The following is a 25,130-nucleotide window of genomic DNA, read 5'->3' as shown; positions in this document are numbered from 1 at the left end:
TTCTCAGCATTTTTATTTTTTTACAGTATCTAGAGAAGTGAGACTGGTGATGAAAATTTACCCTTATACTTAAATAATTTTCAGAGAAGACTTGCTCTTCTGTTGAATGAACTCATGTTTCTGCAGAGATCTGGGCTGTGCCAGATGCCAGCTTCTAAAAGACAAAAGCTTGCAAGATATATTTCTGCTTAGGCAGAGTCTGACAGTCCTTTTGAATAGTCTTGTCCTTGATATGCTCTATTATTAATATTGTGCTGTGCTACAACAAAACTAAAATGAGCTGTTCATCTCTAGTGAAGCAGAGATTTTCAAGTGAAAACCTCTATCTTTGTAAATACAGTAAATTATTTTTAAGGTTAATTGATTAGTATGTTTGTAGTTTGCATTCGGAAGTAAGAGAGACCTGTTTCCTCATTCTGTTCCATAGTTAACTGCTGCTTTGGAACTGACAAGAGCTGAGATTCTGCGACTGCATACTGAAAGAGATCATTATGAAGACACCATGAAGAAAGCCTTTATGCGTGGTGTATGTGCTTTGAATCTGGAAGCCATGACCATGTTCCAAAGCAAGGAAAATAGCCCAGATCCTGGTTAGTATGAGCAGCTGGTTTAATCTGGTAATGTGTGTGCATTTTTGTTGGATTTGTTTGGGAACTTTTGGGTTTTTTTCAATGGAGTTCCTTTTCTCTCTTTTTTTTTAATTTGCAAATTTTTGGCAATACAGAGTTTATAAAACTTTTATTGCTTTAATACCCTGTTGAATATGTTGAGAAGTACTCTGATGCTGGACTTCACACTGCTGTACCTGAAGGAGGAACATGTTCTCTTTATTGTTCCCACATTGCTGGGAGAATGGTAGCCTGCAGCTGAAGGGAGAAAAGGAAGTCAAAGGTGGCAAACTTCCTAAAACATCAGGTTATGGAGCAGTGAAGACCAAATCTTGAAAATTCCTTTATACTCTGGAATCTCAGTGTGCCATGAATCAGCTATTCCCAGACAGCTCTCCCTTCTTTCTTAATCCTGCTTTTGAATGTAAAAAGGGCAAGCAAATCTCTCAGGTTCTGTATTTAGTTGTAACTCCATGCCAGAACAGGAAACACCTGTCTATTTTTATCAGCAGCATACCTGTAAAACCTGTGCAGCTACACAGGGAAGCGCTGCACATGCTTACAGACATAATGAAATCACTCTCTCAGACTGAGACAATCCATAGCAGTGGGAATAATAATCATGCTGGTGCAGCAGCCTAGGTTAAAGAGAAAATAGCTGTGCCAGCAGGAGTGCCACAGCTATACATGTGGCTCACCAATTATCTGTACTGGCAGCAGTGGTTAATAGCCTTAGACAAGTAACTTCAGTTGCTAAATTTAACAGTCTTACGCAGAAGTTTCTGAACTACTTTAGAGAAATTCTTCATCAAGAAAGGTAGATAAAAAGAGGAAATAAAAACCTGAAGAAGATGTAAGCAGATACTTACCTAGGCAGCTGTCTAAGCCTTTTAAACATAAGTGGTATTTCTGCAGTTGCTTAAGAAATTAGTATGACATTAGCAAAGTGTAGTAGCTGTGTGCTAGTAAAAATTTACGTCTAAGCCTTTTAAACATAAGTGGTATTTCTGCAGTTGCTTAAGAAATTAATATGACATTAGCAAAGTGTAGCTCTGTGCTAGTAAAAATTTAGGATCAGTATTTATAGAAGGTTAAGAATGAATGATTTCTTGAAGATTCTGGGTTTGGGAATAAAATTACAGGGCATTTTCCCAGTACTTTATTTTTCACTGTGGTACTAATTAAGAATTATTGTATCTGGAAGCATTATCTTTTATTTGTTTGTCCGTTGTTTTCAAAAAACATGCAGCAGACACCAGGTCTCCCTAATAATGAAGGTTAATTGACTGGTGTGAAAGTATTTTTTCTGTAGACCTATAAAAATGAGAGTAAGTAGTAAGGAAATAAAGAAAACTGAGCTCTATAGGAGTTGTGACCAACCCTTTATTTTCATGGACCAAAGACATTGCTTGATTTCTACTAAGCTGGAACTGATACTCTACACCAGCACAACACCTAAAGATTTTGTTGTGCTGGATGTTAGGGTTTCCGTAACTCATTTCTTTGTGTGTCCACTATTGTGCTTTTTAATCAGGCTTTGTAACATTTCACAGACTCTGTTGTCCTCAGTCCTGAGCAGGTCACCAGCTTACACCTCCTGGTACCACCTCCTCCCCTGCCCCAGGCATACTATCTTTTGCTTACAGCCAGATGGTGGTTTTAATGAAGTTAGTTACATAATTGTTTAATATGGTTGAGCAACTGTTGATCTGCATTCTTAATCAGTTAGAACAGTGATCAGGACATGGAGGACTGCAAATATCAGGGAAGATGACTGTGATTTGTTTCTAGTCTTTTGATCTGAGGACATCAAAACTTCCATGTGCCAGAATCAGTCAGCAATTATAAATTTATATGAACACTGCAGTGCCACCTACTGTCATTGGACATAAAATGCAGAATTTCACCCCTTTACAAATTTATTATTAGGTTATTTTAATGTACATTTAATATACACAAAATCTAAAGGTAAAATACATCATTATAGTATTTATTAATAGTGTGCATGTATCACAAACTCGATGGCTTCATAATATTTAGTGTCAGTGTTGATCGTGTTAAAGTTACCTGCCTAATTTGCTGACTTTTTTTAGTTAGTAGTATATTAAGATTATTTTAACCTCTTCATGTATTTAAAGGAACACTGATGCCACAGGAATTCATAACTTCTTGCTTATAGAAGTCCTAATACTGTTTTTCTTCAGTAAAATAGATCAGATCTTACTGATCTGTAACTGTGAATTGGTCCTGTCTGTGCTTAAGATTAACGTGTGTGTACACACATAGAGATGTACAAAATGCACATTCTGGTATCCTTTTACTCTTGACATCTACAACTATTGCACAGATTGCAAGAACCTTCCTTTTATTTTTCCGATTTATTTCAGCTAATTAAAAAAACCAAACACAACTACCACATGGTGTCACTCTAGTTCCTGGAATGAGCACATGACCTTTGTGTTTTACTATCTAAACTGGATTTTGTCTTTTAGGACAAGAGCATCTCTTGCATGCTGATTTTAGTTTTGCAAGCAGTAGGAAGAACCTCAATTCTTTGCACTACAATTAGGTGACATGTGCCACAGGGATGTTGAGACATAGAGAAACAAGTTCCTTGAAAAACATTTATAAGCATCTCAAAAGAGGTTAAAATATAAGAATGTTTGTTTATATCTGTCTACCTACCTATCTCTATAAAGAACAGCCTGCTCTTTTTTAGATTATACATAAATTATTTAGATTATATATAAATCCCAAAGAAATATTAATTTTTTTTGTTGTAACTTATCTTCCCCCATATCCCCACCCCTTAGGTTTAGCTAGATTATGTGCTTATCCCTTACTTTGTGTTTCTAATAATAGATACAGGAAGCAGGAGAAATGATCACGCTGCCACTGGTGCAGGAAGGCCACCTCCTTCACAATATAATCAACCCCCACCACCACCTCCACCAGCAGCTGCTCTTCAGACAGAAAACATGGTAAGCATGTAGCTGGAAAACTGGAACTGAATTGTATTTCCTAGTGACAAAAGAGAAATTCCTTGAATGGGGCTTTTTTGAAGAGAGTCCAGATCTAAAAGGAAACCTGCAGGTGTGTTCAGACTGCATTGTGAATGAGGCACAGCTGCTGTGGCTTACTGTACTTTCATTAAGCTCTTTTTTTTATTTTAGTGAAAATGCATTAAACCAATGAAGACAAGGTCACTACAATAAGTATAATTTGCTCTCTAAGTTTCTCTCTGGAAAAAAGCTGTTAAGAGTGGTTTTTTTAAAAACCTGAATTTAGTCTCGAAAGATGAAAAGCTGGCTTGACTTCAGACTTCTTTTTTAGCGGGCGTAACGCATACAGACATTGAGGGAACTCAGCTTATTGTCCTTCATACCAACTTAGCAAGATCATCTAGGAGCATGGTTGTTTTGCATCTGCCCTGGAGTCATCCTGAAAACTTTGCCACTGTAAAACAGTATCATGCTAGAGAGTAGGTTTAGAGCAGAGATGATGTACATGCCTCTCTACTGACTTTTCATTCTAATACCGATAAATGTTACTCACACCATTTCTACAATTTTTAGACAACTAATTTTATATTAGACAATAAACAGTAACACTAGAGATATTTTATCTGCAAAGACATTACAATTAAAAGGGTAATTGGGATAGTAAAAAAACTGGCTATCTAAGGAGTAAAACTGTATTTTCTAGAAAGTCGTACTCATTCTGTATAAACTCTGGTTTCATTTCAGTTTTGTTGCCACTTGGCTCATGCAAGCACTCCTGAGACCAGGCTAGATTCTGATTCTCCAGTTATTGTCACTAGCACGACATCAGGATCTGGTGTGACATCAACACAAAAACTGGTAACGTGCTAAAGTTAACTTTTTTCCTTCTTTTAGACCATAATCATAACAAATATTAGTTTGGGTATTGTTATTTGTGCATTTCTCAGAGCAGCACAGGTATATAGTTGAGGACACTGCCATAGAGTTTACATAGCAATATGAAGATGTGGTGTTACATTTTAATATTTAGTTAAATGGTATTCTCTATCTGACCCCTCAAAAATGTAGAGTTTATTCCAAGCCTGTGATCTTCCCCTGAAGTATCATGTGTCTGTAATCCCATTGGCCCAAATCTTATTCCACTCCCACCTTGGATCTCCCTGTTAAGCTGTGCGAGGGAGAAGAGACCCTCTCTTGGCCCTTTTCTCCCTAGACTGTCCCTCTCTCCCCCTTTCCCCCTTCCCCCTCAGTAACCATGCTGCTCCCGGGGGTGGGACCCCAATGAAGCCCCATCTAATCAGCACCCTCAGAAGCCGTGAGGAGTCTCCTTGCCTGCCTGCTGCTGCCAGCGAACCCACAGCTTAGGGGACACCCCTGGGGACTCCCAGACAAACTGCAACATGAAGACACTGGCTTGAAGTGTCATTTATGTTACATGAACTCATTTACGCTAGGAGCAGTTTTAAATCCTTTTTGTAGGTAGGGCAGTGTGGCAAAGTGAAGAATAGAAGAGTGCACTCGGGTATAATGCAACAGGAACAATCGGTGTTTGACTTGATAACCTTTTGTTATGGAAAGTGCTTTGTCTCATTATCCTGCTCTTTGAAATTTCTTCCTCATTCCCTTTTCTGTGCTTTGTGCTAAACTGCCCTCCTTTCATTTCCAGATTTGACACAGTTTGCTATCAGCTGTCAGAGAAAGATGCATTTTAGTATGCATGGGAGGGTTTTTATCTGCTCTATCATTGCTAGAAAGGATTTCCACAATGATGGAAGTACCCTCAGCTGTCACTCAAGCATGCAGTCAGAAAGCAAAGCTAAACTATCCATGTTTCTTAATTTTTGTCAAATTAGTCTTACTTCCCTCAGACATTTACTTGAAATGCTATCACATAAGTAGAAAAAATGGAGTAATCCTGGTTGCAGCCAGGTGGAGCAAATTCAGTCCTGTGTAGTGTAACTGGACTACCTACAACATCACATGTTCCATTTAGGCATGTGGCAGATAAAACTGAGCAGAAACACCTAGCATGGTAAATATTATGTTTAGAATTTTTTACTGATTAATATTTAATTTATTTCTAGCCCATGCCAAAAGTAATAACATCTGCACAACAGAAAGCAGGAAGAACAATCACTGCTCGAATCACAGGTCGAGCTGATATGGGACAAAAATCCAGAGCGTCTGGGGGTTTAGCAGTGATGGGAGTTGCTCCACCCATGAGTTCAGTTATTGTTGAGAAGCACCATCCAGTCACTCAGGTAAATCAGATTGTGTATTTATGTTCTTAAAGTATTTTTATTACAGCACATCTGGTAGTGGTTTGAAGAAAAACTACCTTGTCAAGAGCTATTAGACAAAGCTCAGACTTGAGGCCTGTTGAAAACAGCAAACAGTATTTACTGTCTTTGTGTAGAAGGCACGGCTGAGGAAGAGTCATGGTTTAACCCCAGGCACCAGCCAAGCCCCACACAGCCACTTATTCATTCCCCCACCAGAGAGTTTGGGAAGAGAATCAGAAGGGTGAAAGCTGGAGAAATCTTGGGTTGAGAAAAAGACAGTTTAATAGGGAAAGCAAAGGGTGTGCACACAAGCAAAGCAAAACAAGGAATTAATTCAGTGCTTCCCATGCACAGGCCATCTCCAGGAGAGCAGGGCCCCGTTCATGCAAATTGCTTACTTGGGAAGACAAATGACATCACTACAAATGTCCCCCCCTTTCCTGCTTCTTGTCCCCACTCTATGCACTGAGCTTGGTGCCACATGGTCTGGAATATCCCTCTGGTCAGTTTGGGTCACCTGTCCTGGTTGTCTGTTCCCAATTTCCCAAGCACCCTCAATCTCCTCACCATCATGGCAGTACCAAAAGCAGAAAAGGCCCCCATTTCCTGCTATGACTCACAGCTGTGTGGCTTGCTGCTTTCAAGAATTTGGGTTCCTACGCAGAAATTAATATTTAAATTTTATGTTCTTAGGAGTTTAGAGATTCAGTGTGGTAATTATTTCATGAAGAACAGTTTCTGGCTTCAGATTTTGTGACTAGTGTGACAAGGAAAGCACCTGAACTACTGTAACAAAAACTGACTTCTGAAAATGTAATAACTGTGACAGCCCTGGAGATACATTCTGTATACCCATTCTGCAAATAAAAATCTTAAGTCAAGTAGTTGTCTTGAGTTAATTTGAGAGGGAAGAGAATTTAACTTGGTTAAAAGCAGAATGAATACTGTTTATTACACTAAGGTGGCTAGTTTTATGGGCAGAAAATTAATTCTTGATAAAATTGCAAACCTTTTATTCTCAAAGATCTTTCACGGACTGCCTCATAGCAAATACTTCAAAAGGAAAGTTGGCATGATTAACTTAGCTCTACAGGGGAAAATTGTGAACAGTATAGTAAAAAACTAAAACAAACCAACCTTGAAATACAACTGGGATGATAAAAGCCCAAAATACTTAGGTAACTGGAAGTTTAGCACTTTGTATTCTAAAAAGACTATTACAGATAAGAAAGGAAAAAAACTTACTCTTTCTGTTGAATGACCATTTTTTTCTTCTTGATAAGTGTATTTCTGTTTGCTAGGTTGCAGGTCTTTCTTTTTAAACAACAGCTCACCTAGAGCTATTTTAATGTGGCTTTTTTGTGTCATTAAGTGTTTTGATGTATCTGATTACTTTTCAGCAAACCATATCACAAGCCACTGCTGCTAAGTATCCTCGAACTGTGCTTCATTCTTCTGGCTCTACCACTGCGAGACCTGCAGGACAAGCTGGGCGAGTGCTTCAAACTCATACCAGTGTTCAGTCAATAAAAGTTGTTGACTGACTGATATCTTGCTCACCAGTAGGGGTTTTTAATCAAGGTACCACTACCCAGTCTTTTCAGATTTGATGCAGTAAGGCCTAAAGTACATATCATGTTTTTACCCTTTTCTAAAAAAAGAAGGTTTTTTAAGTAAAAGTGCTTTTATAATAAAACCTGGAGGGGAAAAAATAACTTGAACTGTTTTTCTACCTCCAAACTTTTATTATTAGGACAAATACTTTTTATTTAAGAAATCTTTAGCACACTTTTTAAATAAAGGATACAATGTGATTTTTGTCTGAATCTCTTGTTTAATCCCAGTGATACTAACATCTGTGTTCAAGAGAAAATGAATTTTTTTTTTTCTTACAAACACTTTTAGTTGTTTATGCATGTAAGTATAGCTGGCTTGAACCTTAATTATATCCTGCAACACTGTATTTAAATGGAGAACAGCAGGGTAGCATCCTCCTCACCCACGGTCCAGTTTAGGCTAGGTGAGGTGCTAGGTGAGTCCATCAAATTCTTAAACATTTTCATTTTGCAAGCTAATGTGGTAGAATTTGATGAATACTGTAGGGTTCCAAGCATTTATATTTTAGATCCCTAATTCCAAAACTTTTATGATTTACTGGTCTGTTCTTCATATTCCTGGGATGCTCTGCAGCAGAGTCAAAGAAGCTTGCAAACAGGTGGGCAGTTTGGAGTAAGACTTCAGACGAAGGTGCAGATGACTTTTCTAGTATAAACAGTAGGATTCAGCTCTAAATAATGCTAACTATATGCAAATAGAAAAGGCAATTCAATTCCTACATTACACGATAAAACTATTGCTATGTTATAAAGATCACTAAGACGTTTACATAATTTTTCAGGTATTAAATACGTTCAGTAATAAGAAAGCCTTTAAACAGTCAGCAGGACACTACCAAAAATTAATTCAAAATATAAACAATAAATAAGTATATAATTGCTAGATGTGTGAAGTATTAAATATCAAATGCTCTTATGAGGGTATGTATACAGTGTTAGACCATGATGGAAAATTCTGCAGCCAGCCACACGTGGTGTTTACACAAGACATTTTTGTGTTTCTTCACTACTTAAATCAAATGTTGCAGCAGAAAGATTTGTCATAATCCTAGCAAGAATTCATAAAAACCTGAATCCCAAATGAGGCCAGATGCCAGCTTATTTGCCAAGTGTTAGTTGATTTATACGCATAACTTTCATTTACTAAATTTAATTTTTTTCATGTAGGAAACATCTTATTTACATTTCACATCAAACACAAAGTAGTTTAATTTGCAGTTCCAATACAGAATAGCTTTATCAGTGTTTGGTCAGATGTAGAAATTGTAAGTGGTGAATCTTACTTAGCAGTTATAAGCTACCAGTCAGCCATTAATTCTTAATTTTTTTACATTTCTGTTTAGCAAGCATTTGAGAAAAAAGTAACCATTTCAGGAGTGCAAGTTCTTCTAGGGTAGAAAAAGTTGTACAGCTTCAAAAAATGGTTTTTGTTTCCCAAAAAGATATTTGAAAGCCACTTTCCTTCTGGCTTGTAATTCCATCATATGTGCCATGTTATGTTGATGAACTCATGAAATGACACATTTCCTGGAGTCCATGCCAATGCAAACTGAAGCTCTGATCTTCTCTGTAAAGAGAAGATAAAACACTTGATTGGTGTGCTCTGCTTTGCACAAGGTCAGACTGACTGAAGGATGGCCAGTCACAATTTAACTGTGTGTACAGGAGATGAGGGAAGCAAAGTTTGCACATCTTCCTTTAGAAACCTTAAGTCTGACATAAATGCTTTTTCTCAAGCAGCCTCACCCCGCAGTGAGGGCAGTCCCAGTAAAGAAGAAAGTGTCCTCTACCCTTGCCCTAGCCACAGCTTCCCAGCAGCAGCAGGGACCTCAGCATGGCACTGCAGTCTCATAGAGGACACTGTAATGTGCTCTGTATCAACTTACCAGCTAAAGGCTGAAGTCCTGCTCCCACCAGATCTTCATATAGATGTTTAACAGGATTCTGATGAGCCAGCAGTGTACCATGTAACCAGATGAGCAACATTCTGTTCCCGTGTTCCTTGTAACTTTTTTTCCCTATGCAATACACAGAGTATTTGTTCAATATGGTGGAAACAGTGTATTTTGTGCTTTTGCACTTTAAAAGTTCCAAGATTTTTTAAACTTAATCCTTACTCTTAACTACATTTCTCATCTAGCAGAAAAATGAAGACTGAAGCTTACAAAAGTTTTAAAAAAATCTCATTTTATCCTAACACTATTATTAAGACATAAAAAACACCTAATACATATTAAAATTAAATTTTCCTTTCATTTTTCCACAAGCTGTGGAAATACACCCTGGAGTAGCAGTAACAAGTACAATATGTGCTGCAGAAGTACTGTCTTCCCAGCACTTGAGAGGTCTGAAACCAGGAACTCCTGTTTCATGGCAGCTGTGCAGACAGAGCACGAGCAAAATTTCTCTGTGTCATGAGGTTCCCCAGGTCCTCACTTGCAGCATGACCCCCAAGAATCTTCTATGATGCTCACGGCTTCTAGTTTTGATCTCCAAAGAGGAAGGTTCCTTCAGGCCAAGAGGGAGAGCAGAATGTCCTGTACTGCTACAGCACTGCTTCCCAGGAACCAGGGACAAGGCTGGTGCCCCTTCACTATGGGATACTCAGTTTAAAAAGCAACACTTCCTTGTGGGGGCTTTTTATCCTACATATTGTGTCTGGCCATTCAGATATTGTTACCTGTCCACTGTTCTTCAATAGCTTTAATTTGTTCATCTGTGAACTTCCAGAACAAAGCCAGTTTTTTCCATTCATGGGGTTTTAACTGGTTGTATGCGAGATTCCAAAGGGAGGAACGGATTTGCTTGGTCTGTGTGCTGTGATCTTGTTTGAAGGACACACTGAAGTCTGACCCATTACCACTATGAGCTAGATGTGTCTGAAAAAAAAAGCAGATGACAAATTGTGTAACAGAGCTGGGAACCTTTCCTCAGTGAGGTCCTGTACTGACGTTGCTGCTGACAGATGCTTGACTCAGTGCCTGTAAAGGAACTGTGTATTGCTCATAGAAACAGAACCGAAACAAAGAGTTCCAGTGTTTGTTGCTATGTATTACTAAGTTAATTGCAAAATAAGCCACTTTCTCTGGTACTTGATGCACAAAAGCAAAGTAACAGCAACTGTTGTGTCAACACTGCTTGGTTCTGTCTATGTCATGTTTAGAACACAGCTGAGTTTCAGGCACAGTTCTTAACCCTTTCTCTTGCTTCTCAAAGCACTAATCTTTCTCTGGGGAGAGGGTAGGCACCATGAGCACAGCACCTGCTCAACTGTTCCAGCCTCTGCCCTGTCGGCTTCACTTGGCTGAAGTGGGGACTTCCAGATCCTTTGCTGGTACCATCAGCCATTAGGTTCACCACAGGGACTCCCATTCAGCAAAGTGTCTAAACACCAATGCGCACATTGTGTGTTGAGCATGGATCTAGTTTCATTCTTGCATAAGTAAAATCAGACAGAAACCAAAATCACATGGATTTTACCTCCCAATTAAAAGTGATGCTCCTACTGTATGCATGGCTCACCTGGAACAGGAGTGACGGGGTTACCTCTTGTTTGAGCACCTTGGCAAAAACCATGTTGAATTATTTCAGTTCTAGATAAGCTGTCCAGGATCATTCCTAAGTAGGTAAGCTCCAGCTATTTCTCTATCTCATTACATTTATGTACTAGTCCTGTTTCAAATAAATCTTCGAAGGGAAAAAATTTCTTTACGAATTTGATAAAGGATGACAAAGCAGATACTAAGCAATAAAGGAAATGACAGTAGGCCACATTTTAAAAATAGTAAGCATAAAGTGCTTCATTCCAAGTTAAATTCAGAAAAATACAGCAGGGTTATTTCCTAGCCTTACAAGAGACTTACAGAGAAAAAGAGTCACAGTTAGTAACTAAGCATTGTATTTCTGGTTCCATTCATCTGATGCAGACTTTATTTCATGCTTCTTAACACATGCAAGGTAAAGTTTAGAATATCCTACAGGACAGCTTCAGGGTCTCCCTGATTAGATCATTTGCTTATGTTTAATTTAAAAAAAAAAAAAGCCGCAGGAAAATAATCTCAAACAAACAAACAAAAAAAAACCCCTTTGCAGCAGCACAGCTTCCCTTTGATGCTAAGTGTGTTTTGAGGCAACAGCAAGGTGGGATAGTAACAGCTGTCCTCAAATCCAGTTAAACCCAGCCTAGACAATTATAGGGAAGGGTTGTATAGAAGTGATAAATAGAAAAGAGGGCAAACAGAGAGATGACAGTCACACTTCAGTATCATGTGCCCTTCCTCTCAGCTACATGACATTTCCTTTTGTAACTAATGTTTTGTCACAAATGACAAGTCAGCTGAATGTAACTAAAAGACAGTCCTTAAAATAATGGTTCAAAATGCTGTAATTCCAGTATGGTAACGCCACCAGCATCATATTCCATAGCTGTAAGACTTAAGCTGTTCCAAAGAATGCGCTCTCAGCTTCAGGCAACAGGATACAAACACTTATGTTTGTATTTCCCAACATCTCTGGTGCTTCTGCAGAAAGGCATCTGCTTAACACCTTTTCTTCAGAAAATTCAGTGAACAATGCCAAAATGCTGAGAATATGATGGGCTTACTGCTGTCAGACTTGTTATGTCTTCTGTGGCAATAGACTGCTTCTTATTCATCTTTGAAGCAAACGAAACAGTAATGGGAAAAATTAACAGGACCTGACAATTCCAGCTGAACTGGTGCAAATCAAATGCTCAATACAAAGTGTTCATTGAGGCTTTTTTTACAGTAGTTAATTTAGATCTGTGATTTGCCTGCCCTTTAACATTAGTGTCATGGATTTGGCCACTCAGGACAGGAGTGGGGTGGTAAAACCAGGTAATCCTGTACCTGCACCAAGACAGGATTGGTATGCTGATACCCTTGGCTAACTCAGCAGGAAGCAGGAGTGAGAACAAAATCACAAAAAGATATGGCAGTTACTTTTAGCCCTTTAGAGTAGCCCATCACTATGCAGTGTACATTTAAGTAACAACAAGGGAAAGAAGGTGAGAAATTCAGACAACCTAAGCCATGTCCTTCACACTTATTGTAAAGTTCTTTTCCTTCTCATTGCTTTAAGTTTATAATAAACACTAACAATGGACAGAAGAGGAAGCTTCTGTTGAAGTAGCTGTGCTCTTGCTAACAAAGGAATCACACAGACATCTCCACTCTGCTATTTTTCAACCATAGATTTTACTCTACCAAAGGATCCAGGAATCAACATGGATCCATGTTATCCCAGCCATGGTACTGATGGCACAGTTTGGATTTGGCTTAGAAACTCTCTCCATCCCTTTATGTGTAGAGCACAAGGCAGGAAATGCTAAGATCTGCTTACAGTTTTACAGCTAGTCAGGAGTAAAGCCTGGATGGGCTTTCCCATTCCCAGTCCTAACTTTTGTTCATCAACGCCAGTCTTACTGCCTGCCAAAAGGAACCACCTCAGCCAAAAGGCATCTCAAAATTAGAACTAGCTTTTCCCTTAGGTATCTTGTGTTTAATGAAAGATGACTCTTACCTGTTTCATGGCAAAATACCTTTCTGCTTTAATGATCATATCTACAATGAGGGCATGATGGCTCCTTGATGCTATGGCTAGTGCAGTTTTCCCATGCTGAAAGCAGAGACAGTGAATAAGAACATTATCTTGGGTGTGTCACAGAAGAAAAACACAGGGACTGTTTACAGAGCCATCGCTTTTTCATGGCTTTTGGGTAGCTACAATCAAAGTCCTATGCTCTGCATAAGCTGTATCACCTCAGCCCAGAGGTGGTCGGTTTTCTCACATACTAAACTCCCCAGTAAAAAATTCTGGTGAGGTACTGCTGCTTTCAGAAACCTGCACTCAGACTTGCATACTTCATACCAGCTTGCACACTCCAGTCCCTGCATCCACATTCAAGCTACAACAAATAAAGCAAATTCCCATGCTGTGGTTAAACTAGCATTTCAGATGGATAGGCTGGCAAAGTTGTAAATCTCCAACTTAAAAGGCAAACCTGTCCCTTGTTTTAGATGGTAAGCTGGCTCACAGAACAAAAAGAAAATTACTTTCTCATTGGACCTGAAAGGAGCACAACTGCAAGATGATGCTTCATGGGTATAGAAGGAGCCACAGTTATTCAAAGCCATTGCTGCAACACCAGCTGCCGAGGTTTGCTCAGTCTACCTGAACCCTCTCTCCTATTAGCACTTAGATGCACAGGCATCACGGAGGCTCTAAAAGGATTTCTCTGCAATTGTCTATTTTCAGCAGATCTGCACTGAGTGCAACTGCCTGGGATTTAAATATTATCATTATTCTCCACATAACAAGGCATTTCTAGAAAATTAGATCTAAAGAAGCCAATCCCTTAATTAGAAGGTTCATTAATTAAATTATAAGGTATTTCAGTTCTCCATATAGTATAAAGTTCCCTAATATATGCCTTTTGAGTTCTAGCTCCTGGCTGTGATCAAGATCATTCTAATTAACCTGATTTTAGAAGAGCATCACATTGGATGCCAATGAACATACATTTCATTAAATCTTTTAAGCATAGGCATATTTTATATGTGAAGAGTCCAGAGACCACAAGAACTCCTTGGGCTCTGGTCTGGAGAGCTGCTTTGCATTTCACAGAGGAAGAGAAATGCAGTGGATAAGGGGGTTATTTCTGTACCCCTGTGCTAGTGTAGACACTGCTGGCATCCTGCATGCACATGCAGCACAGCAGTCTGCACATGGGGAGCTCTCTGCACTCACAACCAAAGACAGAGTGCATTTCCTGACCTCTGACAGGAACAGATGCATGGTGTTCTCTGGAGACTGAGTACTGCTGCCAGGGCATGGAGGTCAGAAAAATACTGTGCAATCAAAGCAGGCTCCCCTTCTTCCTGTCTACTGTTCAGCAAGCACAGTAACAACTTTGGCATCTCAGCACCAGTTCAGTTCAAAGGGTGCTGTACTTGCATATGTTCCCAGCAGTGGCATGATGGGCCACCCAGCCCAACAAATAGGCAAGGAAAAAGCTACTCCAAGAAATAAAACAGAATGCAGAAAGGTGACCTGTATCAGAACTTGTACTGTCTCAGAGACAAATTTCATGACAAGCTCTATCAGTGTTGCTGTAATACAAGGGCACTGCCTCGCCCAAAGACCTGCAGGTGCTTAAGGTCATAGGCAATAAGTAATTTTTTGTGTCTGCCTTTGGAATATGAGTATGTTGAAAAAACTTCCCAGTAGCAAAGGTGTTGTTTAAAGTGGACAAGATTTCATTCTGGGTTGATCCCTACAATATTGTACGCAGGATGACCCCAACATGGCAAATGATTGCCATCTGACTCCATTGATTCAGAAGGCTGAGCAATGGGATGCTTTATTAAAACTACACTATATTACATTAATACTATATTGTAACTATACTAAAGAGGCACTAAAAGAATACTAAAGAAAAATCTGTGACTGTCTGGGACAGCCAGGACACAGCTTTGAGTGACTGGCCAAGGGATCAAAATAATCCTCAGCAGAATCCAATTGGCAAATCCCTTCAGGTAAACAATCTTCCTAACACATTCCACATGTGCAAAACAACAGGAGCAGTGAGCAGAGAGAAGAATTTCTCTGAGGTTCCTTGCTTCGATTCCCAGGAAATACCCTTGGGAAGTTGTGCCTGCCTGCTCTCTGTGAAGAGAACTGTGGCTACACTACGAGAACTGCAGCCCTTTGACAACTGTAGGTGTGATTCTAAATGGAAAGGCTTAATTACAATGCAGCATCTTACCTCAGCATCCCAAAAACATACCAACCATGCAACCCCCACTCAAGAGTCCCAGGCCTCATATCAGGCTAGGGCAAAACAAGACAATTCTAGTCTGTAAAGCTTCATTTCTCATCAGAACAGTTTTGTGCAGGAAAGTTACTTTTTAAAGTTACAAAAAGGCAAGATTTTGCTCATAATAAACATCAAATCCTTCAACGCAGTCATACAGAATATCAAGAAAAGTGGTAACAGTGTAAAAGGGAACACTCACTCTTGCAGTAATTTAGCAAAATATGTAATACTGTGTTTGGTACTCTGTCCTTTCAAAAGCACTTCCCCAGTAACTTTGCTCTGGTACTTCTTCCAGCCATTACCATTTTTGTTTCTATTTTTCAGGCAGAACATCATCTCAGGGTTTAAGTATCCATCTGAATGGATCTGGAATGTCACCATGATTCTCAGATGACCTGGAGTGCTAAAGGGAAAACTCTCCATCACTGCACCTGTGAAGCTGCATCTCTTCTGGCACTGAGCCTGGCTGCAGATGCACAATTACAAGGAGCCACAAGACATTTTCCCCTCTGCAAGCCATATTTTCCATGAAAAATTTCTGGAATGTCTCCATCTCTTTGGGAGCCCCCCAGGAACCCTGGCCAGCCCCGACAAGGCTGACAGCGGGGGGACACTCTCTGGTGCCCCAAGGGTACCAAGACACCTAGGCTAGTCACCTTTGCAGCAGAGGCAGAGGATGAAAGGGCTGACTCTTAGCAGGGGTTAATCCAAGGTTTTATTCGGAGCTCGTGGATGCTCCCACACCTCAGGGGGCCTCCTGCTCAGAGTGTCCGGGAGAGGTGCCAAGGTTGCATTTAAAGGGAGGTATAAACCAAAAAAGCAGATAAATTTGCTGACCAATAAAGAAACTTCAGGGGTGAAAACTTAGGGAAGGGACATTTGGTAAGCATATAGGGTAGCACTCGGGGAGTTGACCCCTGGTCTCTGGCTATTCACTCGATGGCCTGGACTGAAAATTCTAGATAGAAAGGATGGGATGCTGAGTGACTGACAGACAGCTAGGGTGGGGATTTCGGGATGACCTCAACAAAGGAGGGGGAATACACAGGTAGAGGGAGGAGGTACAATCAGGGGTAAACCATTTGTGAAAAATAAGGAGATACAAAAACAAAACCATTAAAAAGTATAAACACATTACAACACTGGATGCAGTGTTTGTCTTTCAAACCACAGAGCTTGGGAGCTTTACAGCTCTTTACCAAAACCATCAGATCTGTACATGCTGCAGGCATAGCAATATTAAAATACTTCCTTTGTAGTTAGCTTTACTTAGCAAACAAAATTCGCAACATGTGCTTTATGCACCTGTGTAAGGAAGATTATAGAACAAAAAATAAAATAATGTAATCCTTATAGGTGTGAGGAATGCAAATTACCTTATCCATGGTTTTGAGATTGCAGCCTGACTTCAGCAGCACTTCCACCAACTCCACATTGCCAAGATCAGCTGCCAGATGTAGAGGGGTTTCCTGCCTCTGAATTGAAGACACCAAAAAAGTGCATTGAGTCAAACTTTCTCCTAAAAGTAGCATGCTCACAGGCTGGATCTAAAATCGATTCACAACAAGAGGTGACCTTGGTGAGAAAATACTGAGCAGAAGGAAATCATTTAACTTCTGCGTGATCTGCCAGTTTTGTTTCAGGCAGACAAGACAGCATATGGGATCTCTGCAGGAAAACCAGGCAGAAGTTCCAGCTGGAACTGGAAGGCTCAGGAAAGGGTTGCTGTTATGCCCCTCTAATGTACTGTAAACCAACAAGCTCAGTCTCTCTCTTCCCTTTTAGAGCAAGGTGCTTTGGACAGAGGACTTCATGTGTCTGGCAACCCACACTCATATTATCCTCTCAAGTAACCTTTTCCCTGCTGAAATTCATGCTCAGACAACTGGATATCCACAGTTCTCAACAGTACATTATGCCACATCCACAATAGAACTTTTTAGTCAGCCCTGCCACAAAATGATGATATACAGTAGAAGTCCACCTGCTCCATAGTGGGTTCAGTGAACCTTAAACAACACACATATAAAAAACCCTAAAGAAAATCATTAAACAAGGCCAAACCATTAACAAGAAATGCAGCTAAAATGGCATTCACCTTCAAGTAAATCTTTGAGTCTGAAAGGAGGGTTGTATAGTGTCTGTGTAGCTATATATACCCGAATATGTTTGGGGTTTTTTTTACAGAAATTAGAGTAAGAAAATCCAGACATCTGTGGGTGAAATGCAGTAGCAAATAATGGAGTAATTGTGGAAGCCCTCCATATATGGGAATGTTCCTTAGTATGTTTCTTGGGACATGTTATCCTTCTAAGTTGAATGTTTTGTGCCTGTTCTTCTCTGACATTGCAAGTTTACATTCTGTAGGTCTGGTTAGAGAAATTCTTTGGCCTTTAGATCTTAATTATAATTCGCACCCTAAGAAACACCAGGCTCAGGATTCCACATTAAAAGTATCATCAGTTAATTTTACAGTTTACACTATGATCACACAATCTCATGTATTCACCTTACTTTTTTATTCCCGTAAATAAAAAGGGGTTTTCTATTCATATACCCTACTTTCTTTCCTGCAGAAATGTAGGGATACATAAGTACCTACTGTAGGCAACTTCTGACATGCTAGAGACAGAGTGCAAGATATTTCTAAAAGATGTGTTGAAGAAATTTACAGAATTCTCTGGTTTATGTAACCAGAAAGTCTTGTCATTATACTTTACTCCAACCACAAATGACAGCCTCTGTCTTCTACAAAAATGTGTATAAATTAATCTTTAGCAATAAAAGAACAATGGGAAGGGGTGAACCACAGATTTCTCAAAGACTCATCCTTGTTGCTATTGTGGGGAGAACCTCCACATGTCATGAAGGAGACCAAGCTGTTTTTCCTCAGCAGTGAGCCACAATGCCCCAAATGGGACTCGACAGGCCTGCTGGAACAGTCTTTCCACTGAGATGGCTGGCTGAGCTATCTGTAGGGCTGATGGGGAGGAGGAAGAGAGGTTCTCCTTGAAGTGCCACAGGTGGCAGGGCTGTCTGTACACAGTTGGACCATTGGAGTCTGTCATGGTCAGGAGCCGGTGTATGTGAGCTCTGTACAGTCTTCTGCCACATGGACCACGGGCACAGGATGTCACTGAGATTTTTGGCGACCTAGTTGTTGTCAAGTCACTGTAGTCCACTCTACTACCACTCCCTCAGATACTGGATACCTTCTGTGGTAGTTTACTTGCCTTGCTGGTTTGCAGTATCTTCTTTGAGGAGACACTTTGCATTCATGCTCAGTAAGAGCCACCTTCAGAGTCTTGTGAGTGGCTGCCTCTGTTATGATCCCTTTGTCAATCCCTTAGTCCCTAGAGGTGGACTCCCCTAAGCTTCCCTATCTTCCCAGCACTGGAGCAGTCAGGTGTGTTTACCTTGCTGACAGATGAATACTTGCTGCCTACCTAAGAGATCATTCAGAGATGGACACCAGGTAGTTTTGCTTCTGTTGTCATTCTTGTATTTTCCCTTTCCTGTCCTGCTACAGGCCAGGCTGCCTCTTTTTGAATCTTCCCCCTTTTGCCCCTCAGCAGGAGCTGCTGTTTCTCTTCCTAACCAAACCAACATCTATTTCCATCATCTTTCCTTGAGTTCAGGCACAATTATTATATTTGAGGGCTGGGTCTCCGGTTAAGCAAAGGTGTGACACGTCCAGCTAAGTGAATTTTCACTTATGGTGACTTCAGAGCATCTCAGTGTCCCTTTGGATGCTCCTTGGTCAGGAAACCTTTGTTTTCTTTTGAGGGCACTGGATGGCAGCTTGGTAGGCAAGGGCCAGACCCAACATAGTACTGGAAATCCCTGTGTTTCATCAGGGCAGGCAAGGCTCTCCATTCAGATGGTGTATTAATAGAGCTGCTGTTTCTCTTCCTAACTAAATCAACATCTATTTCCATCATCTTTCCTTGAGTTCAGGCACAATTACTATATTTGAGGGCTGGGTCTCTGGTTAAGCAAAGGTGTGACATGTCCAGCTAAGTGAATTTTCACTTATGGTGACTTCAGAGCATCTCAGTGTCCCTTTGGATGCTCCTTGGTCAGGAAACCTTTGTTTTCTTTTGAGGGCACTGGATGGCAGCTTGGTAGGCAAGGGCCAGACCCAACATAGTACTGGAAATCCCTGTGTTTCATCAGGGCAGGCAAGGCTCTCCTCCTTCATTCAGATGGTGTATTAATTACTTGGGACTACCTTCCTGCTAAGGCATGAAATCCCAAACCGTTGGAGGCAGTAAGAGCCTCAGGTACCTGTCCACTTCCTTTTACACATGATACCACCTCAGAATTGATTCTTCTGGGCAAATCCCTGTGTGGCATTCCCAATTAGTTGTTAATTGTCACTCACAATAATCTAAACCTCCTCCAACACACACTAGTATGAAGAGTGTGATTATGCAAGGATATTCAAGGAACTGAGTAGTGTTACAAGAAGGTGGGAGAGACTGCCCTGGGGGAGAAGAAGGGGCAAATGCCTTTCTTTCCTCTCTCAACAAATCACCTCTCCAAGGAGGTGTGATTGTTGATTTTCTCCATGAGACGGCCACCTGAGTAGACCTGAGTGGCATTGTAAGGCCCAAAAACACCAGATCAGGCACAAGCCGTGCTTCTATCATCAGTCTACCAGGCAAAGCAACACAAAGTGATATGCAACATAGCAAAAGGAGAAATGGACATTAACAATTACAGGAGGTTTTGTACAGCAAAGAAGGGATCAAGCATGACAGCACCAAGGTATGGCACACATCAGTGGTGGATCTAATCTACAGTGAACTGATCTGATCTACAGTGAACTGGCCAACAACTAACCAGGCCTCCAAAGGCTGCTGACACCAAGCAGGGTGAAAGAATCCTGGCTAAGGTAAGGAAGACAGGTGTAGCTGTGGATGGGCTCAAACCAGCATCCTTTCAGTTAACAGCTGCTCACTGATTGCATCACAGAGACTGGTGACCTTGTCATTCGGTGTTGCTGTGCTGCTTGGCTCTGATCAGCTCTGCCCCCTCCCAGCTCCCTGAGCACCCCTGCTGATAAAGGTGTGGGCACAGAGCATGAAACAGAGAAGGCCTTGATATTGTGCAACCATTGCTCAGCAAAGCTTTAAGAGCATTGTCTTACCAGCCCTGTTTTGGTCACAGATCTAAAAAACACTGCACATGGTGGGTGCAGTGGGTCCTTAATTTTTAAGGAAAAATTAACTTCTTTCCAGCCAAATGACATTCTGCAATCTGCAATGGGCTCTCTGAAGCCAATACCATTCGACGTTTCTGTCATTTATTACACATAACACTTGAACAATACATTACCCAATCATTTTCTGAGTATACAGCATTGTGCTATCCTTATCTTGCTCAAACAATATTAGCACAGCATGTACCAGTGACTAATACAAATGTACACACACAAAAAGATTAGGAGGGAACTGCCTCTTCCTTCCTGTTTTTTTGTACCCTGAGCTCATAAGGAAAAAAAAATTCAAGCAAAACCCACATAATCTCCCCTTTACCAATAAAACTGTGTAAATTCCCAGCTTTTCTTACGTGATTTAAGGAGTTTATGTTGTGATTGGCATCCAAAAGGCTTTTTACTATCAGTAGATTATTACTGAGAACTGCTAAATGGAGAGCGGAATTCTTCTGCTGTGGAGGGAGAATAATAAATTATTATATTTGGGAATATTGTACACAAGAAAGAGGTTCTAACTGAAGCCCGCCACTTGCAAAGGTGACATGCTCTAGCAGAGGCTCAACACTGCAGAAAACACATCCGTATGTGTGGAGTTATACCAGAGGTGGTAGCCTGCTCCCATCTAGAAGCAGGTAAACAGAAGAAAACTGGAAATGCTGAGTGTGTGGGGCGTGCATCTGTGTGCCACCACTTAGCAATGCAGAAAGGCACTGCTCTTAAGTGTTCCTGCCTGGGATGTGCTGCTATTCTGACAACAGAGATGTAATGTTCCTGCTTCCTCAGAAAAGTGGATTTGCCCTTTGTTGAATGGCCTGGAGACAGACTCATTTTGTATTTGGTAAACTCATGTCGAAATCTACTTTCCAGGAACAAACTCTTGTCATGTGTTGCTGCTGGAAATATTCTTCAAATTAAAGTAACTTACTGTCATATTTATAAAAAATGACAAATTACAATTAGTAAGACAGAGGTTTTATTTGAGTGATTATTTATTAGTATAACCAGGGCACAGATTCAAAACCAGTCAAAATCCACACTAGGTTGGTACGATCACTTTGTATGTTGAACCTGTGACTGATCAGTTTCTTGTGAAATACAACTAAAGAATAATTCCATACCAGTATCATTCATGGTGCCAGGCACCAGTTCAGTGTCTTTATAAAACACAGCCATTTCTTCTGGGCTACAGAAAAATAAAGCAAATTCTTATGCAACATTATGATGGAAATATTTGCAAAATGTAAGTTAAAATTATTTTAGTTGCTTCTGCTACAGAAAGCTAAGGAGAACAAGCAGCACAACAATTGCCTGACCTTTGAATCATTTCAAGCACAACATAAATTGTTATTCTTTGATAACTTTTTGCAAGAGGCCAGTGATCATGGCATAAGTCATGAAACTCAGATTCTATTTTCATCCTGTACTGTAGAAGTGGAAAATAATTTCCTGTTCATAAAAAATCTCAAATATCTGTAATACCTAAACTGAGAGAGGATTTGGATGATATAAATACAATTTTCTTTTTAAATCACAAAGAATGTTGGCATGCAGACTTTGAAGGCACTGAGGGTGCATTTACCTGCAGAGGGTAAAAGCACTGAAGTGTTTATTTACCTTTTAGTTATCTTTATTCAAAATCATGTTGACTCTTAGCCCATGGCATTACTACTGCTAAGTTCAAGCAGTGCACTTTGCTCTTCTTCTCCAAATGCCTGGCCCTTGGTGTAGTCTGGCCATGTCTACTCTGCACTGCACCAGCCACTCAGGCACTCACTGGGCTGGCAACAGGATCTTGTCTCTATTGGTCTGTGTGTTGCTAACCAACACCTAGAAACCAAGTAATAGTGTGTCTAGGAAAAACTTCAAGGAACTTCTCAATCTCATTCAGCTGTCTGAATTCCCACAGAAAGACAAGACAGGCTGAGCAGCAGGAGAAGAGTTATTCTGATAAACACTCACCTCGGGTTTAGGAACCAGGTCAATATTCTTATCAATCAGAAAAGTAACCAAGGATAGATGTCCATTCTGAATTGCAACCTGCAAAGCACTGCTATTGTTCTGAAAGAAATTTGATAGACAGAAAAACTTACATTTTTATTTCTGAAAAAACAGTATTAAAGAGAGGTATAAATATAGGATAATCTTGCATTTAAATTTGTCTTAGTATCCCCTCCACCAATAAAATCTTTTCACAAAATTATACAAAATGAAGCACATCAGCAGCTGGCATGATGTTTTGACAGCAGTGAAGGAAATTCTCATTTTTGTTATATCACAACAAACATACTAAAGAACACCTGTACCCTATGGCCCCATCCAACTTCTCTTAGAAAAGAGACAGATCAGCATCATCATCTATAGTATGCCATGGACAACAACAATGCCAACATGTCTCCTATTCTCTTAGTTATTTTGTTAGACCCTTACCAAGCAAGTATGGTCCCATCAACCAGTAAATCCACAGAATAGTTAATAGAAATAATCAATAGAAAAATAAATTAATATAAAATAAATTTTAAAAACTAAGTTTTACAAAATAGTTCTGCTTAAACAAACAACTTATTCTGCTGGAATCATAAACTTCTTGCAGCAGGCTAGCCAAGGCCATTCAGCAGATATGAGTTGGACTGCAGTTCAGGAATCACACAGAGAGAACAAGTTTGTCATCAGTCACATACACTGCCAAAAAGGAGGATTTTCAGTTATCCTTGTTGGTAACATTTTCTAGTCACATGTTGTACTAGTGGGCATACAGGAAATTAAAAGCTCCACCACAGTACTCCATCAAATAAAGCTAATGCTATTTTACTTCCACATTGGTTTTATTCTGTTAGCACTCTCTACACTCCCCACTCTATTTTTAAACTGGTTGCATTAAAAAAAAAAACAAACAAAAAAAACCAAAAAAACCCCCCCACACACACAAAAAAACCAACAAACCAACCAAAAAAACCCCCCAAAACAAAAAAAAACCCAAAACCCAAAAACAACAACAAAAAAACACCCCAAAACAAAAACAAAACAAAAAAAAAACCAAAAAAAAACCACCCAGAGCAAATATCCTTTGCTAGTAAGGTCCTCTTCACAGTCTAGTTTGCCCCACTAGCAGAGATATGTGTACATACCTGAGTTGAAATATTGATGTCACTCCCTGCCTCCAGTAAGAGCTCAGCACATTTTTCATGACCTCCTTCAACAGCCAAGTAAAATGGAGTTTCTCCATTCTAGACCAAAAGAGACAAAATGTCTGTTCCAATTTAAGAGATGTGACTACAACACAAAGACACCTCCATTAGGCTCCATCAGGCTCATCCAACTCTTGAATGACATGGCTACTCATCAGCAGTCAAGTGACAGATGATGTTTATCTGGACAGATGTATAGTAAGGTTTACAATACAGAAAACTATTTCAAAAATATTAATCATGATCTTTTTGGTGTGCAGCAATTGCTGTCATTCAACACTAGGAAACATCACTAGTATGCTAGTACATACAGTAATTCCAGTTTCTGTCAGTGCAATGCCATGATTTCTGACAAATTCACAACCCCAAGTGCTAGCTATAAGGAGAATTTTAAGCAGAAATAATCATATTTATTTCAAATATTTTCACAATGAAGGAGTCTCCATGTCTCCACAGCAAGTCTATAAAATGGGATACATCAGCTACACAATTACCTAATTCCTGCTTCTCAACATCAAAATACACAAAGGTTTGATGAAAGTTACTCTGGTGTTTTAGCAATCACAAAAGGATCAATAAATCCTAATTTTTCTTTATTTAAAATCCTGATGTTATTCTGGTAAACTTAAAACATTTTAGTACTTTGTTCATGCTATGGGTAGAGAAATCTATTCATACACAGATCACAACATCTCAAGCTGGATGGCAAGATCACACCAATAGCCATGCCAAGACAGGGGCACAAGCAGCACAAGCTCTGTGTGCAAAAACAACATTCTTAGATGAGCCTTGGAAACACAAGGGCTCCACATTTTGAAGAGGCTCATGAGCCTCACAACAGCTGAAAACAGCAGACAAGGTGGATAAGAGGGAACTTCTCAACTCATCAGTCTGACACTGATAAAGGAAGAGGAGGGCCTTGGTAAGAGTTATTCATTTTGCCCCCTGGCCCAGCAGAACAAATGATCAGCCACATGGCAGATTCCCACAGTGGGCATTCCAGCCTAAAACAAAGAAAATTACCATGCCCAGGTTGTTCTAGCTGCCCCATAGAAGAAACAGAAGAGAACAAAAGAACGCTGTGAGGAGCAGTTAGTGCGCATTTCCTTCCTCCACTCCTTGTTTAAGCCTTAAAATGAACCTCAAGAGTGCATTAACTCAGGGATACAATCTTCCCAGCTAATATACAATTGATGAATATGCTGGCTGAGCTCACCAACACTAAACCAGGAAAGCAAATTGGGTAGGCAGTGTCTGCAGCCAGTTTTGTGCAACTGAGGTCAGATGGACAAAATACAAATTACCTCTGAGGTGCCTGTGATGGTATGTGCTTGCTATGCAAGTCACAATTGGGTAGGCAGTGTCTGCAGCCAGTTTTG

The 25,130-nt window shown here is 40.1% G+C and overlaps 2 protein-coding genes across 16 annotated transcripts in view; one reads left to right on the top strand and one right to left on the bottom strand.

Annotated features, from left to right (window-relative positions):
- Positions 1-16,698, top strand: part of POC5 (POC5 centriolar protein) — a 37,265-nt gene extending 20,567 nt beyond the window's left edge. Inside the window, exons 8-14 of one of the 7 annotated variants that reach the window (XR_005629897.1) lie at positions 428-590; positions 3,471-3,589; positions 4,355-4,468; positions 5,695-5,871; positions 7,293-7,473; positions 13,547-13,685; positions 15,670-16,698. Coding sequence is in view for 6 of the 7 variants with exons in the window: in XM_039729791.1 (XP_039585725.1) it covers positions 428-590; positions 3,471-3,589; positions 4,355-4,468; positions 5,695-5,871; positions 7,293-7,436 (717 nt within the window). In the remaining variant the exon portion in view is untranslated. The other 6 variants (XM_039729791.1, XM_039729794.1, XM_039729790.1 and 3 more) reach the window with 6 other exon arrangements.
- ANKDD1B (ankyrin repeat and death domain containing 1B) overlaps positions 7,828-25,130 on the bottom strand; it is a 28,877-nt gene continuing 11,574 nt past the window's right edge. For 4 of the 9 annotated variants that reach the window (XM_039729784.1, XM_039729787.1, XM_039729788.1 and 1 more), the window contains 8 exons: positions 23,692-23,790; positions 22,526-22,624; positions 20,920-21,018; positions 16,722-16,820; positions 13,050-13,145; positions 10,189-10,387; positions 9,395-9,526; positions 7,828-9,075 (listed from right to left, as the gene is read on the bottom strand). In XM_039729784.1, the coding sequence (XP_039585718.1) occupies positions 9,017-9,075; positions 9,395-9,526; positions 10,189-10,387; positions 13,050-13,145; positions 16,722-16,820; positions 20,920-21,018; positions 22,526-22,624; positions 23,692-23,790 (882 nt within the window). In that variant the 3' untranslated portion in view covers positions 7,828-9,016. The other 5 variants (XM_039729783.1, XM_039729785.1, XM_039729786.1 and 2 more) reach the window with 5 other exon arrangements.

Source organism: Passer montanus, unplaced genomic scaffold, assembly GCF_014805655.1.
Source record: "Passer montanus isolate IOZ18808 unplaced genomic scaffold, ASM1480565v1 scaffold7, whole genome shotgun sequence".
Classification (NCBI taxonomy): Eukaryota; Metazoa; Chordata; class Aves; order Passeriformes; family Passeridae; genus Passer; species Passer montanus.
Note: the sequence above shows the minus strand (reverse complement) of the source record. Positions and strands in the feature narration are given on the sequence as shown.